Source organism: Oncorhynchus clarkii, chromosome 29 (assembly GCF_045791955.1).
Source record: "Oncorhynchus clarkii lewisi isolate Uvic-CL-2024 chromosome 29, UVic_Ocla_1.0, whole genome shotgun sequence".
NCBI classification, from domain to species: domain Eukaryota; kingdom Metazoa; phylum Chordata; class Actinopteri; order Salmoniformes; family Salmonidae; genus Oncorhynchus; species Oncorhynchus clarkii.
The window spans coordinates 1,472,177-1,486,862 of NC_092175.1; the positions used below are offsets into that span (position 1 = coordinate 1,472,177).

The window sequence follows — 14,686 nt, forward strand, 5'->3', positions numbered from 1 at the left end:
TGTTGAGTCGCTGATAGAGCCTATATCTTCTGGCCAAGGCTTTGGTGTTACATATCAGGACCATGTTCCACTGTGTGACAATCAAAATTCCTTCAGAAGCTATGACTTTGAGCACATTGGAAGACAATTGATTTAGGATGCCGATCCAAGCCCTTGTTTTACCATTGGTTCATATAATGATTGACAGGTGAGATAAGTAGTAAGGATTGGCTAAGGACCTCAAATTCTTACCCATTTAATTAGCTTTAACAGCTTCTTTATCATGAACTTCACCTCAGAGAGAAAAAAGGGTTTGGTGAAAGCCCAGAATCTACTCTTTACAGTTACATGACAGGTGAACCCTAAAAATATCCAGCGGAGAACTTTGAAAAGATCTGTCCTAAATACAATCTCTTCCTGCCAGACACAGTTGGTTTTAAACCCTCTTCTAAGCTGTTCTCTGCATTATTTATTTAGGGGAGACACTGCATGTTTTTCAAACCGGAGATTCTGACAACACCTCAGAGCGAGAAAGTCTTTCCTATCTGTGAGATAAAAAGTCACTCAGGGTTGAGGATGGGTATTTATGGGGTTACCTAGGGTTCAGCCCTGGGCCATCCTGATGGCTCATCATTAGGTAATGGACCTTGTTTGATAAACAGCACAATGGATACACTTTCATCAGCAATTAAGTGTATTAATCACCAAAAGGAACCAATGTTTTAAGTGGACTATTCTCAAATTCTGCACTGTACTCTGGCATCTGTTCACATATAACTGATCTTAAATAGGTTAGGTAAAAAATAATCTACACATTTTCTGAAGTAGAATTCTGTAATTCAGAAATTGGAGTGCTCATTTGATTTGTACCGACGTCAGCCAAACCTGAGGGTTTCTAATGGCCAGACACAGAATAGGTGAGGCTTTTCAATGAGAAGGACTTGGAAGACATACTGTTTTTGAATTTGCTGAGTCACTAAATGGGGACAAAGGAACGCACACAGAGCCATTACAGAATAGTGGTCGTACCTTAATCAATGGCAAAACATTTTAGCGTAATTAAATTAGAGACTGTCGCCTTCGTCATAATGGTAATGAACCCCTTGGCCCCATTCAAATGCTTCTTATCGCTAACCGGTTGAAGTGTAAAGATTATGGTCCTTGTTTCATTAAAATAAAACTTCCTTAATTGATTTCCAAATTAAATGATGGCCTTCTATCTCGGAACATGTGTCAAAATCAACCATTGGACTATCAAACACAATAGATAAAACCCAGCTGACCTTGCGGTCGTAGGCCGAGCAGTTGCCATACCAGGCAGTGATGAAACCAGTCAGGCAGGATGCTCTCGATGGTGCAGCTGTAAAACCTTTTGAGGAACTAAGGACCCATGCCAAATCTTTTCAGTCTCCTGAGGGGGAATAGGTTTTGCCCTCTTGATGATTGTCTTGGTGTGCTTGAAACATGTTAGTTTGTTGGTGATGTGGACGCCAAGGAACTTGAAACTCTCAACCTGTTCCACAAAAGCCCCGTCGAGGAGAATGGGGGCGTTCTGCTATGGATTTGATGAATAATGGTTAAACAATGTATACATTTAACTAGAACTATATCTAATTGAATTCTACCCTGTTTTACTATATCTGATTTATAATGTTAGTTCATAAGAAAGAGGTTATGTAGCATGAACAAGGAGTAATTAAAACATAATAAACACCATTCCAATTAGGTTGGAGAGGAATGTGTGTGTATGTCTGAAGTAAGCAAAGAGGAATAAGAGAGAATAAATACTATTGACTAATTGACTGGTCTCTGTCTATTTTATGCAAATAAGGATCTTACAAATTCTTAGAAACCGACAGAGTGATTTTAATTGAATTGGTTAATGAACACATATAGAAATTATACAATTTCCTTGTCACATTCTCAGTCCTCCTTATCCTGTAGTCCACAATCATCTCTTTTGTTTTGATCACTTTCAGGGAGAGTTTGTTCTTCCACCACACGATCAGTTCTCTGATCTCCTCCCTATAGGCTGTCTCGTCGTTTTTGATGATCAGGTCTACCACTGTTGTGTCATCTGCAAACTTAATGATGGTGTTGGAGTTGTGCCTGGCCATGCAGTCATGAGTGAACAGGGAGTACAGGAGGGGACAGAGCACGCACCCATGAGGGGACCCGTGTTGATGATCAGTGTGGCGGACGTGTTGTTACCTATCGTTACCACCTGGGTGCAACCCGTCAGGAAGTCCAGGATCATGTTGCAGAGGGAGGTGTTTAGGCCCAAGGTCCTTAGCTTAGTGATAAGCTTTGAGGGCACTACGGTGTTGAAAACTGAGCTGTAGTCAATGAATAGCATTCTCACATAGGTGTTCCTTTTGTCAAATTGTGAAAGGGCAGTGTGGAGCGCAATAGCGATTGCATCATTTGTGGATCTATTGGGGTGGTATGCAAATTGAAGTTGGTCTAGGGTTTCTGAGATAATGGTGTTGATTTGAGCCATGACCAGCATTTCAAAGCACTTCATGGCTACAGACGTGAGTGCTATGGGTCGTTAGTTATTTAGTTAGGTTACCTTCGTGTTCAGGGACAACGGTGGTCTGCTTCAAACATGTTCGTATTGCAGACTCAGACAGGGAGAGATTGAAAATGTCAGTGAGGACACTTGCCAGTTGGTCAGCGCATGCTCGGAGTACAGGTCCTGGTAATCCGTCTGGCCCTGCGGCCTTGTGAATGTTGACCTGTTTAAAGGTCTTACTCACATCGGCTGCGGAGAGCGTAATCACACATTCATCCGGAACAGCTGATGCTCTAAATCATGTATCATTGTTACTTGCCTCGAAGCAAGCATAGAAGTAATTTAGATGGTCTGGTTGTCTCGTGTCACTTTGCAGCTCTCGACTGTGCTTCCCTTTGTAGTCTGTAATAGTTTGCAAGCCTTGCCTCAGCCGACGAGCATCGGAGCCGTTATATTACGATTCGATCTTTGTCCTGTGTTGATGCTTTGCCTCTTTGATGGCTCGTTGGAGGGCATAGCGGGATTTCTTATAAGCTTCTGGATGAGAGCCCCACTTCTTGAAAGAGGCAGCTCTACCCTTTAGCTCAGTTTGGATGTTGCCTGTAATCCATGGCTTCTGGTTGGGGTATTACATACTGTCATTGTGGGACAACGTCATCAATGCACTTATTGATGAAGCCAGTGACTGATGTGGTGTACTCCTCAATGCCATCGGAAGAATCCTGGAACATATTCCAGTCTGTGCTAGCAAAACAGTCCTGTAGATTAGCATCTGCTTCATCTGACCTCTTTTTTATTGACAGAGTCAAGGGTGCTTCCTGCTTTGTTTTTTGCATGTATGCAGGAATCAGCAGGGTAGAATTAGGGTCAGACTTTCCAAATGGAGGGAAAGGGAGAGCTTTGTACGCATCTCTGCGTGTGAAGTAAAGGTGGTCTAGATTTGTTTCTCTCTGGTTGCACATTTAACATGTTGATAGAAATTAGGTAAAACGGATTTAAGCTTCCCTGCATTAAAGTCCCTGGCCACTAGGAGCGCCACCTCTGGATGTGCTCGCACTCATTGAGTGCGGTCTTAGTGCCAGCATCGGTTTGTGGTGGTAAATAGACAGCTACGAAGGATACAGATAAACTCTCTAGGTAGATAGTGTGGTCTACAGATTATCATGTGATACTCCACCTCAGGCGAGCAAACCTTGAAATTTCCTGAGATATCGTGCACCAGCGGTTGTTCACAAATATACACAGACCGCCACCCCTTGTCTTACCAGAGGCTGCTGTTCTATCCTGCCGATACAGTGTACTGTATAACTCACCAGCGGTATGTTATTCATGTCATCGTTCAGCCACAACTCGTTGAAACATAAGATATTACAGTTTTTAATGTTCCGTTGGTAGGATATATCTGTGCTTGTAGTTCATTATCGAGCGATTGTACATTGGTCAATAGTACCGATGGCAAAGGCAGATTAGCCACTCGTCGCTGGATCCTCACAAGGCACCCCGAAGTCCTTCCGTGAAACCTCTGTCTATTTCTCCTGCGAATGACGGGGATGGGGGCCTGTTCGGGTGTCTGGGGTAAATCCCTCTCGTCCGACTCATTAAAGAAAAATTACTCATCCAGTTCTAGGTGAGTAATCGCTGTTCTGATGTCCAGAAGCTCTTTTCGGTCATAAGAGACCGTTAGCAGCAGCACTATGTACAAAATGAGTTACAAACAATATGAAAAAACAAACAAAATAGCATGGTTGGTTCAGAGGCTGTAAAACGGCAGCCATCCCCTGCGGCACCTTCATCATACTCCTGTTAAAGCAAAAACCAAAACGTGCATCCCCTGGGTTCCCAGGGACCGAGTTTGGGAAATGCTGCATTATTTGGTGAAGCTGTATACTTACGCAAAATGAAACCACAAAGGCAAATATGTGTGTACTGATTTATGGTGCTGTCAGGTTGTAGTTGACTGGTTTATTATGGATATTTACACGACAATGTGAGAGAAAATATTCAACTAAGTTTTGCTATTGATATTTAATTTTAAGTCAAAGGGAAGGTACAATTAAACCACAGCCTAGATTAAGGAAGAAGGATACTACCAATTCAAGACAAACAATCATTTCGCAGGGTCATAGAGAACACAATTATTTGACATTTTAAATCGAGAGAAACTTGATCTAGGTAAAAATTTCAATGCAGTCAAAATAATTTTCAAGTGAAGTTATGAAGCTTCTTTCTTGTTATAGAGCTAGGCTCATGCCAACTTATGAACTAGCTCAGTTGAAACAAACTAATGCCCTTGTGCACTGTCAAGGAAAGTTCACTGAAGGAAAATAAATCCCATGTCACAGAGGTCATTTTATTACACCCACTTATTCTCAGCCTTCACTCTTCCAGTTCTTTCACTTCAGCAAGTACTGCTTCTTGTCATTACAATACCTTGTATTATTAATGTTAATGTAACCATGCCTTTTAGCATCAGTTGGATACAACAACCCAAAGGACAGTGTGTATATCAAACTGCCCAGCAATCATGACCCCATTGGCATCATGTGAGTATTCTGTGGGCAAGGTGGGCAGGGGCTAGCCCACACCGGCCCAACATGGGCGAGCCCAGCACAGGCTAACCCACACCAAGCCCACATCAGCCCAACACGGGCTAGCCTACAACAGCCCAACACAGGCTAGCCCACACCAATCCCACATGAACCCAACAACGTCTAACCTACACGAGCCCAACACGGGCTAGCCCACACCAAGCCCAGCTATTACATAATATAGAGGCGGCAATTCATTAAAATAATTTGGCTTTTCCCACCTCCCTTTTGTGCAACCGTTACTGAGAAGTGTCATTCCAATTTAAGGCAGAGATTGAATAAGATCAAGCATAACCTGTTATAGCAGACACCTGTGATAGCAGACACCCGCATAGCGGATATTTTGGAAGTGTCGGAGGTGGAACTAAGGTGAGCAGCATTGTCATGAAGTGTTATAATTTCAAAACGAGAAAGTGTAGGCTAAATATAAATAATTACGCTCAAAATGAAAAAGAATTCAACTAAATAAGGGGGATTTCTATAATCCTAACTGAGGTGTAGATTGCATCTCACATTCCAGTGTTCGAACTTGTAAACAAGGCTGTGTGGAATTTCTGTTAATGCGACTCCCACATTGCGGATTTGACAGCTTGTGGATTTGACAGCTCTATCACAGTTCCACTTTCGACACCGCCAAAACAACAACTACTCGGATGTTGGCTAAAGCGGATCTGATTGAATCAAGCCCTAAGTGTTCTGTTGTGTGATGCCAATTCTTTTGACTCTTGAATCTTGCCAATGAGGAAGTCTTAAACAAGTGCATGTGACATATGAAAAACTGAACAGTTTATTTTCAAAAAATATACTGTATGTATGATAGCAACAACTTGGTTGTCTTTCTGATACAATATAACACATTCACTGAATATCTTTCAAGCTTAAAGTGATACAATTTGTGCATTGTAATGAAACAATTATAAAAATCATTGGCCCAATGTGGGCAGCCTACATGGGGCCAATATTTTAGTCCACATTGAGTCCACATCGTGCCAATGTGGGCATGTTTGCTGGGTGAACACTATAGAAGACTGTTCATGGAGGGGCGCATTGTGCTATATCAGGTATTTTCTATGAGCCACTGTGATTAATATGTGTAAATGTTCTACTGTGCTGCTGTAAATGCTCTGTTTCCTGAAGAGAATGTGTTGAGAAGATAGCTGATGGGGTTATTTACCCAAGTAATGGCTTTATAAACAGAACAGGGAAAGACCATTGGGTGTGTATGTGTATTATCTGTCAAACTGAGGCAGAGCCCCCCCCCTGTTCTGTACACTCCAAAGCCCAGTTTTGCTGAGACAAGGTAATATTTAATAGGAATATCGAACTCTAAATTATACAGAACTCAAGTGAAGAAGTTAATTCAACTTAATGCGGCTACCCACATGAAAAAAATGCTATAGTATACTACGGTGATACTACGGTATCTTTGACAAAGAAGTGGAGGCTTTCTCTTTCAGGAAACCTACTGGAGAAACACTGAAAGAGCACATTTTCCATAATTTGTAGGTACTGTAGGACTGGGGTCAGCCCGGATAGTTCAGAACTTCTGCTGTTGTCTATAACCTGTATGGAACACAATATGGTCCAAACTTGGAATGTAGGTTTCTCACTTATCCCAATTTGTGCCACCCATATGGAGGAGGGGAATGGGCAGGGTATATGTACATTTGATACTATAGTATTTACCATAGTTAAAAAAGTGTAGTGTTTTTGCAGACATAGTATTCTACAGTCTACTACAACGTTCTACAGTAGGTACAACACATGCTCGAAAATACTACTGTGTGTAGTATAGTATTCTACAGTCTACTACAACGTTCTACAGTAGGTACAACACATGCTCGAGGGATACTACAGTGTAGTATAGTATTCTACAGTCTACTACAACGTTCTACAGTAGGTACAACACATGCTCCAGGGATACTACAGTGTGTAGTATAGTATTCTACAGTCTACTACAACGTTCTACAGTAGGTACAACACATGCTCGAGGGATACTACAGTGTGTAGTATAGTATTCTACAGTCTACTACAACGTTCTACAGTAGGTACAACACATGCTCGAGGGATACTACAGTGTGTAGTATAGTATTCTACAGTCTTTTTTTGTATATATAATTTTATATTCACAATGAATTTTTGTTCCCCTTCGACCTCCTTCCTCCCATCCCCCCCTCATAATGCCTCCAAACACATTTAAAAAGGGAAAGTCATTGAGTTACATGTCAGAAAACAAAACAAAAGTATACAAAAATGTTACTTCAATACAAACCAAAATGTAATAGCCTAACAATCAGGTGATTAGGTTTATATCTTATAGGCCTATATAGCAGTAACCTCAAGGGGTGGGGGTTGGGCCAAGAATACTGATCTGGAGGAAGTGTTTGGAGCTGTTCAAAATAGGATACCATCAAGTCCCAGGTGGAATACAATTAGGTGGTTGACCCTCGAATGGTATACATCATTTTTTCAAATTTTAGAAACAGCATCAGATCTTTGAGCCAAAGAGAGGCTACGGGAGGATTGATAGATTTTCAACCTTTAAAAATCCTTCTGCTGGCTAACAGGGAGGCATAGGTCAGAGAAGTATTGTTTTTTGGTACTCCAAAAATAGCCATTTCTGTACTAGGCTGCAACTTTAAATCAAATGCTTCAGAAAGGCTTTTAAATATAGTGAACCAATAGTCTGCCAGATGAGGAAAGGACCAGAACATGAGGGTCAAATCCACCAAGAAGCTTTTACACCTGTCACCTGTCACACCATACATATCACCTTAAACTGTATAAGGCTGAGCCGGGCACAAGAGGAGCTTCCATTAAAACTGAGTAAGGATCACACCAGTGATCTCTCCATTCAAGTTCCTTTTCCCATTCAGATTGGATTTTAACAGAATTATTTACAACGCCAGGTTTAAATCATTTGAACTCAAATATTAACAGTGGCACTCAATAGTCGATCACTTACAAATGCAAATAAGAAATGAACACAAGTCAAACACTGAGATTGTAGCATTACTAAATAGTCTATACAGACTAGCTAATGCCAACATAACAAACCCACGTTGGCTATTTATGTGTTACTAGTGCCAGCTAAGCTAGTCAGCTAGTTTTACTTACACGGATACAGGTCTTTGTTCAGTCGATTCTAGATGTAGCTAGCTAGGTGTCCACATGTCAAGCTATATGTCAGCTAGATAGCCACTAGAAATGGTAGAGAAGAAGTGCTCAGATAAATCCACCGCCACATTCAAATAACCCAGTCAGTGCTTGAGCACTCCGGTTTTTGGTGTGCATGCTAGCAAGTCAGCCAAATATCCCTGTTGTCTGAAATCTTCTCAGCCAAGTATAACGTTTTCCCTGGGTGCTCCTGAAGTTAAGCAATCATCTTGTTACATTGTAAAAATAAATTTCAATATAAATGTGGCGTTAGCTAGTCAGATAGTAAACAGTCAAGCTCCCGCTAGCAAGCCAAATTGATTGTAATGTATTATAGCTAACGTTGCCACTAATCTCAGTCAAATAAAACTAAATGAATAAATCGGTTTCTCCCGGAACAAGAAAAATAAACATTGTTTTCACGTGAAAAGTAATATCCAAGTGGATGTCATGAAAATCAGTTCATTGCCAGCTAGAAAAGTAGCCAGCCACATATACCTCCCGCCATGTCTAGCCAGCTGGGTCACTTCTTCTATCAACTATACTCTTCGCGCCGGACATAGAATGCTTTAGCCTCGGCCACTGTGTCAAAAATTAGGGTCTCTCCCTTGCAAAAGACACGAAGATGGGCAGGGTGTAGGAACTGAAACTTTATCCCCTTCTTGTAGAGACAGGTTTTTAGGTTCTTGAATTCAGCTCTTTTCTCCATGATATTGGCACTCAGGTCCAGGTAGAATCGTATATCTTGGCCACAGAATTTTGGTTGATACTCCTTTGCCCAGCACATTGCTCGTTCCTTGTTTTGGTAATGATAAAAGTAGGCTATGATCGCCCTAGGCCACTCCCCTGAGTTGGGTTTGGGGGTAAGGGATCTGTGCTCTCGGTCGAGCTCTGGCGGTTTGTCCTGTTTCTCACCAGCATGTCAGAGACAAATTGACTCCAGGCTCAATTCCCTCCATGATGCCAATGATCCAGATGTATTCCCTTCTGGCATAATTCTCCAACGAATGTACCTTGGAAAGTAGAGCTGTGTTGGCCGTTTTCATATGAGAGACAGCTGCTTCTAGCTCAGCAATCCGCTCGGTGTTGTCAGTGGAGAAACCTTCTAGTGTAGTGAGGCGTCGCCCAAATGTGTTGACCGTTTCTCGAAAGGCATCAATGGAAGTTTGGAGAGGTGCCAGTGAAGTGCTGAGGAGACAAGCCATATCCTCTTTTAGGCTTCTTTGTTTAGCTAGCTCAGCTACAAGTGTGGTCATAGTAAAGGCCTCCAACTCAGCATCAGGATTGGCCACGGCAGCCATTTTAGGCATTCGAGTAGTTGGTTCGACCTTCAACAATATGTTGGTTGTAGCAGTTCTTTTTATTTTTTTTAAAGAATATAACCAACTAATACATCTACATAAAAACAGCGGCATGTAAAATTAAAGTTTAAATGGGGACCTCTCTCAAACACGTCTTCTTAGATCGAACGACCGGAGGTCTCCCAGTATACTACAGTCTATTACAGAATTGTATAGTAAGTACTATAATATTCTATAGTGAACTGTAGTATTTTTTCATGTGGGTAAACCAAATTGGCAAGGGAATTGTGACAATGGAATTAGACATTTCTCAGTTCAACCCAAACTGTAATGAAATGCACATTTGATTACTATTAGGAAATACCAATTAGGGAAAAGGAAGTGCATTAGAATTTGTGATTAAGAGGGTGCACCAATTGTATTAATGTATGTTACAGTCAACTAGCCCGAGCATGCCATGTACTTGCAACATTGAGTTATTGTTGTATATATATATTTTTTGCAGAACAATTACAGGTGTGTTGTAGGTCGCCGACAACACCAACTGTCTCATACACACATGCAGTCATAGGAATGTCGGACACAACTTTGATACACCTCTCCACTGATTGATATGGCATCCGTACTGGCGAATTCGTTAGCTTCCTTCACATTTTCTAATTTGCTCAATGTGTCAAATAATGCGACAAATCACTATCACGTTCACTGTGCTTCCTGGTTGGACAACTGACCTGCTCTCTGGGTATTGATTTGGTCTGGGATTACCAAAGCAGTAGATCACATTTCCAATTTAAATCCGCAAATTGATCATGCAGCTTAAAAAAGGGGTGAGTGTCTTGCCTCACAGCAGCCCTCAATTTGACTAATGAATGCAGTCACACCACCTGTGTCTTTCAATTTCTAAAATGTGCCTCTGCTGTGGTGGAACACGCCAATAAATTCTATAAACGTCATCAATGCATGAGTTACGAAAAACTTCAATCGATGCGAGGCATTCATAGTATTAAACTTTCATCTGTGCTGATGATGGGCAGATTTCAATGCCAATGCTTTTGTTTCGTCAGGGGTGTGTCAAAAACACAAGGAAACCTTCCCATCTCTCTGCTCACTAAACCAAGCACACACGTCAGCTATCAGAGTGCAGGCGTTATTAACCAAATATCCTGCCTTTCGAACAGATGTCCATCTATAATCTACTCATCACATCTCCAACAGGCAATTGTCAAGTGTGAATTAATTACACTGAAAATCTCATTTGCATGAGGAAATGCATCAAGGGCAGGCAGCCACAAAAACCCACAGCTACACTACAAGAGTCAAATACAGATGTAGGATTTTGATTTGATCACTCTTTTGTTGCTAAGAACATTTTGGACTAAAAGGTAACATCCTGTTGCTGCAAGATTATTTTGCTGAGACAATACTAGTCAAATTAAGATGAGGAGAGGTGAGAAAAACATATGAAATCTCATAGGGAATGGGGAATAACGCTGCAAGAGGACAGAAGTGCTGGTAGAGTCAGCAGCTTCCCAGCAGTTCTAACTCTGGCGGCTCTCAAAGTCATGGTAGATAGCATTACTGGGATTATATTTCTCTGTGGCTCAGAGGTGGAGGGGGAATCAATTAGCCTCCAGCAGGCTCTGACATTGAAATGGAGCATCGGCCTGGCAGGAGGAAGTCTCTCCGTCACCACAGCATTTAGATATAAGAAGTCGTGCATCATCACCTAATGATTTGTCATATGAAATGGAAATAATGCACGGCTAGCATTGGGGGCCCTTGTGCTTATTTCAAATATGCAGATGAGAACATGTTTTGGTGAAATTGACATAACAGCATAGCATTAAAATGCTTGTGACTAACTGTATCGAATGTGGTGTATGGGACTGTAAGGGGCGTGTTTATGCAGTAGTAGATCGTTTTTTAGTTTATAGTTGGTTGTTTAGTAGTAATAGCCTGTGGTGGTTTCGAAAGGGATTTTGTTTCTTGCGCACACCCAGGTAGGTTGGTAATTCTTCTGAGGCTTAGTCATGGCCACTTGCGCTACACAGCAAGTCACAGCATGTCTGCTTTCAGACAGAGTGCTCAGCAACAGGCCTTATCATTCTCTGCATAATAGGAAAAAAAGAATGTTTTAAAAACAACATGTAGAAGTAATGGCCTTTTTAGGCTGCGTATTGTACACTGGAGGATTGTATGCAAACTATTTCTCTGAATGGTATCACATGAATATCTCCTTTCTGTCTGTACCCAGTATGCTGATGTTTGATTTCAACATCAACTGACAGTAGATTTCCTTCATCTGACTACAATATCTGGTTCCCTTAAAAGAAACATGCTTACCCTAGTGAATATTTGTGAGTTTGTCTTTATCTGACATTTAACTTCAGAATCCTTTCTTGTCTAAACTTCCAAGGCTAATACAACTGAACATATTTACTGAAGATGAGCGTGAACTAAAACTGAGAGGAAATGAAAATACCACATGGTGTCATTGGAAATACAAAGTGTGGCGTACTTACAGAATTTAGGGAGAACAACGTCATTAGATTCCACAGTAGTTTGGGTGTAGGGGGTTGGTGTTCCCTTTTTCACTGGTTTTGGGGTGTTAGAGGGTCCAGGTTGCGTGGGCGGGTCTGTGGGGTACATCAATGCAGAAGTAGGGCTGTACTGAGTCACTCTGGGGGACTGGGGTATAAAGGGTCCTCCGGTGGGTTTCCCCTCTACTATGACCTCAGGTTGTCCTGTGGTGGTGGTCGTCGGCATGGGGACAGGGGAGGGGTAGGGAAATGACACTGGCAGATCCCGTGTGGGGTCAGAAATTATGATGAAGGGGTTTTGTTCCATGCGATCAGGGTCCAGGTGGGTGGGCGGCTCATACTCAAAGATTTTGTCCACAAAGACCCACTTGAGGCCGGCGGTGCAGAGGGCCAGGCTGAGCAGGCAGGCCAGGATGGGGAGGATGCAGATCTTCTCAGAGCGCAGGCAACTGCGCACCTGTTCCATCTCTATGCACACACAGCAGGTCCCTGCCAAGCCCAATAATCCCAGGGGCCCGGCTCGACCGCCATCGCAATTGTCCCCGCCTCCCTCGATGCCCTCTTCCCCGCACTCTCCACCTGCCGCAGCCCCCTCCGGCGCTTCCTCGGGGGCTCGTCTAGGATCGGTGCAGGAGTGGGTAAGGGACGCTGATCCGAGAGGGACAACCAGCCCGGCGGAGGAGTCCTCCGCCTCCACACTCTCCGCCATCCTCCCTCTGTCTCTCTCAGACAGAAGGATCTCTGGACTCAACTCAAAGCACACAGCAGCTGGCTGCGGCGGGTACTGTAAAGTGTGTTGTCCATTATCAGATCGCCATGGTGGGGGTTGGGTGGGAGATGAAGAAGGAGGATGCTTTTCAGAGCCGTGCAGGGTTTACCTTTTTAACGTCTGGTAAATAAACCGATAAGATTTCTTCACAGGTTCACTCTCTCAGCATTCTCATGGGAAATGTATTCACAAAACAAGTCCCGAAATAGAAGCTTCAGATTCAGCTCAGCTTAGATGCACAACAAAAGTAGCCCAGAAGACATGATCCAGTTGAGTTCAGTGCATTTCGCTGGGTGGAATCAATAGACGCTCACTCAACTGAGGACAGCTGCTGTGTAAACGCTACGGGCAGGATGCGGCTCTAGCGGCTGGGACAGATGAAGCAGGCACTGCGGTGGCAGGAGTGACATGCTGTCTGTCTGTCTGTGGTGTTCAAGCAGCAGCCGAGAGGGGATGAATCATCTCAGCAGGTCCAGAGAAACAGATCATTAGTGGAGAGAGAGAGACGCACAATGCGGAAGTATTGCCAAGTCAGGATATTCCCGTTTTCTTCCTCTCCCCTTTAGCCACTCTCTCTCTTTTTCTCTCTCTCCCACTCACTCGGTCTCTCTCTGTTTGGTATGTCCACTCACTCTTCCCAGGCTGCTCCCAGTCTGAATACAAAGCATACAGCTAAACAAGTTCGTACTTGATCCAATTATGAGGAATGGTAACGAATCACAGGCAAGCAGACAGCTCAGGCCTCTCTCTCTTCCTCGCTCTCTCTCTCAACCTCTCAGACTAGAACATTGATTATGCTAATACAAAAATGGGTATGTTTTTTTGTCAAGGGGTGGGAGCCATTGAAATAGATATATGTTCCGTCCCAAGGGGATTTAGCTATTGTTTTATGGCTCTTCACAGATATCGTCCTTCATTTGGCGTGAATGACAATTAAAGGAAAAATCAGTGAAGTAACATTTCCATTAAAATAACCAAATAGGGAACTTTCCATTAAAATAACCCAATAGGGAGTCACACATTATCAAAACACAATTCAATTGTGTCATAGTTTACCATGCTTAATTGTTCATACTAAAGAGGCAAATTTCAGCGCTAGCATGATGTTCTTCTTTTCTCAAAATTCAATATGACACATATGCATGTTTTGAGCGTGTCTGTGTGGAAATAAAAGCTTAGACTTCTGACATTTGGGCAATTCAGTCAAAACAAAAAAGGGATTGGGACATAAATGAGCTAAATCTGTTTTAAAATCTTAAATCAAAATGTATTAGCACTAAAAGAGTCTCTTCCCACAGGGAATCCTTACCTTCAGATGGGTAAAACTAATTTCCATAATACTATTCTTTAGGGAACTACTTTACTTCATACATGTATTACTACAGCAAGTTATTCAAAGGCCATATCTTCATACATGTTACTTTAAGTTAAGAAACCGTATTGGACGGGCTGAATAGTAATAGCGAGTACAATTTCTTGCTAATCCATGGGACACAGAACCAGCTCAACTTCTCATCAATCAGAAGCATAGCTCAGATATGCACAGCACAATGAATGCTCTATTTATCACAGGAGGTTGGTGGCACTTTAATTGGGGAGGACTGGCTCGTGGAAATGGCAAGTGGAATCAGTGAAACGGTATCAAATGGTTTCCATGGGTTTGTCGTCATTCCTTTCGCTCCATTCCAGAAATGATTATGAGCCGTGCTCCCCTCAGTAGCCTCCACTACTATTTACTACACCTCTGTAGAAAATCCCTGTCTTGTTTGTCACACAGCCCATGCGTATTTGCTTTGGCCCTCAAATCCCATCTGCCACAATGCAAGAGGAGCCGGGAT

At 42.5% G+C, this 14,686-nt stretch overlaps 1 protein-coding gene across 1 annotated transcript in view; it reads right to left on the reverse strand.

Moving 5' to 3' along the window:
- Window positions 1–12,936, reverse strand: part of LOC139388135 (pro-neuregulin-1, membrane-bound isoform-like) — a 66,805-nt gene extending 53,869 nt beyond the window's left edge. The window contains exon 1 of the mRNA XM_071134718.1: window positions 12,062–12,936. Within this exon, the coding sequence (XP_070990819.1) occupies window positions 12,062–12,788 (727 nt within the window). The 5' untranslated portion in view covers window positions 12,789–12,936. The remainder of the gene's footprint in view (window positions 1–12,061) is intronic.
- Between the last annotated feature and the right edge of the window lie 1,750 nt (window positions 12,937–14,686).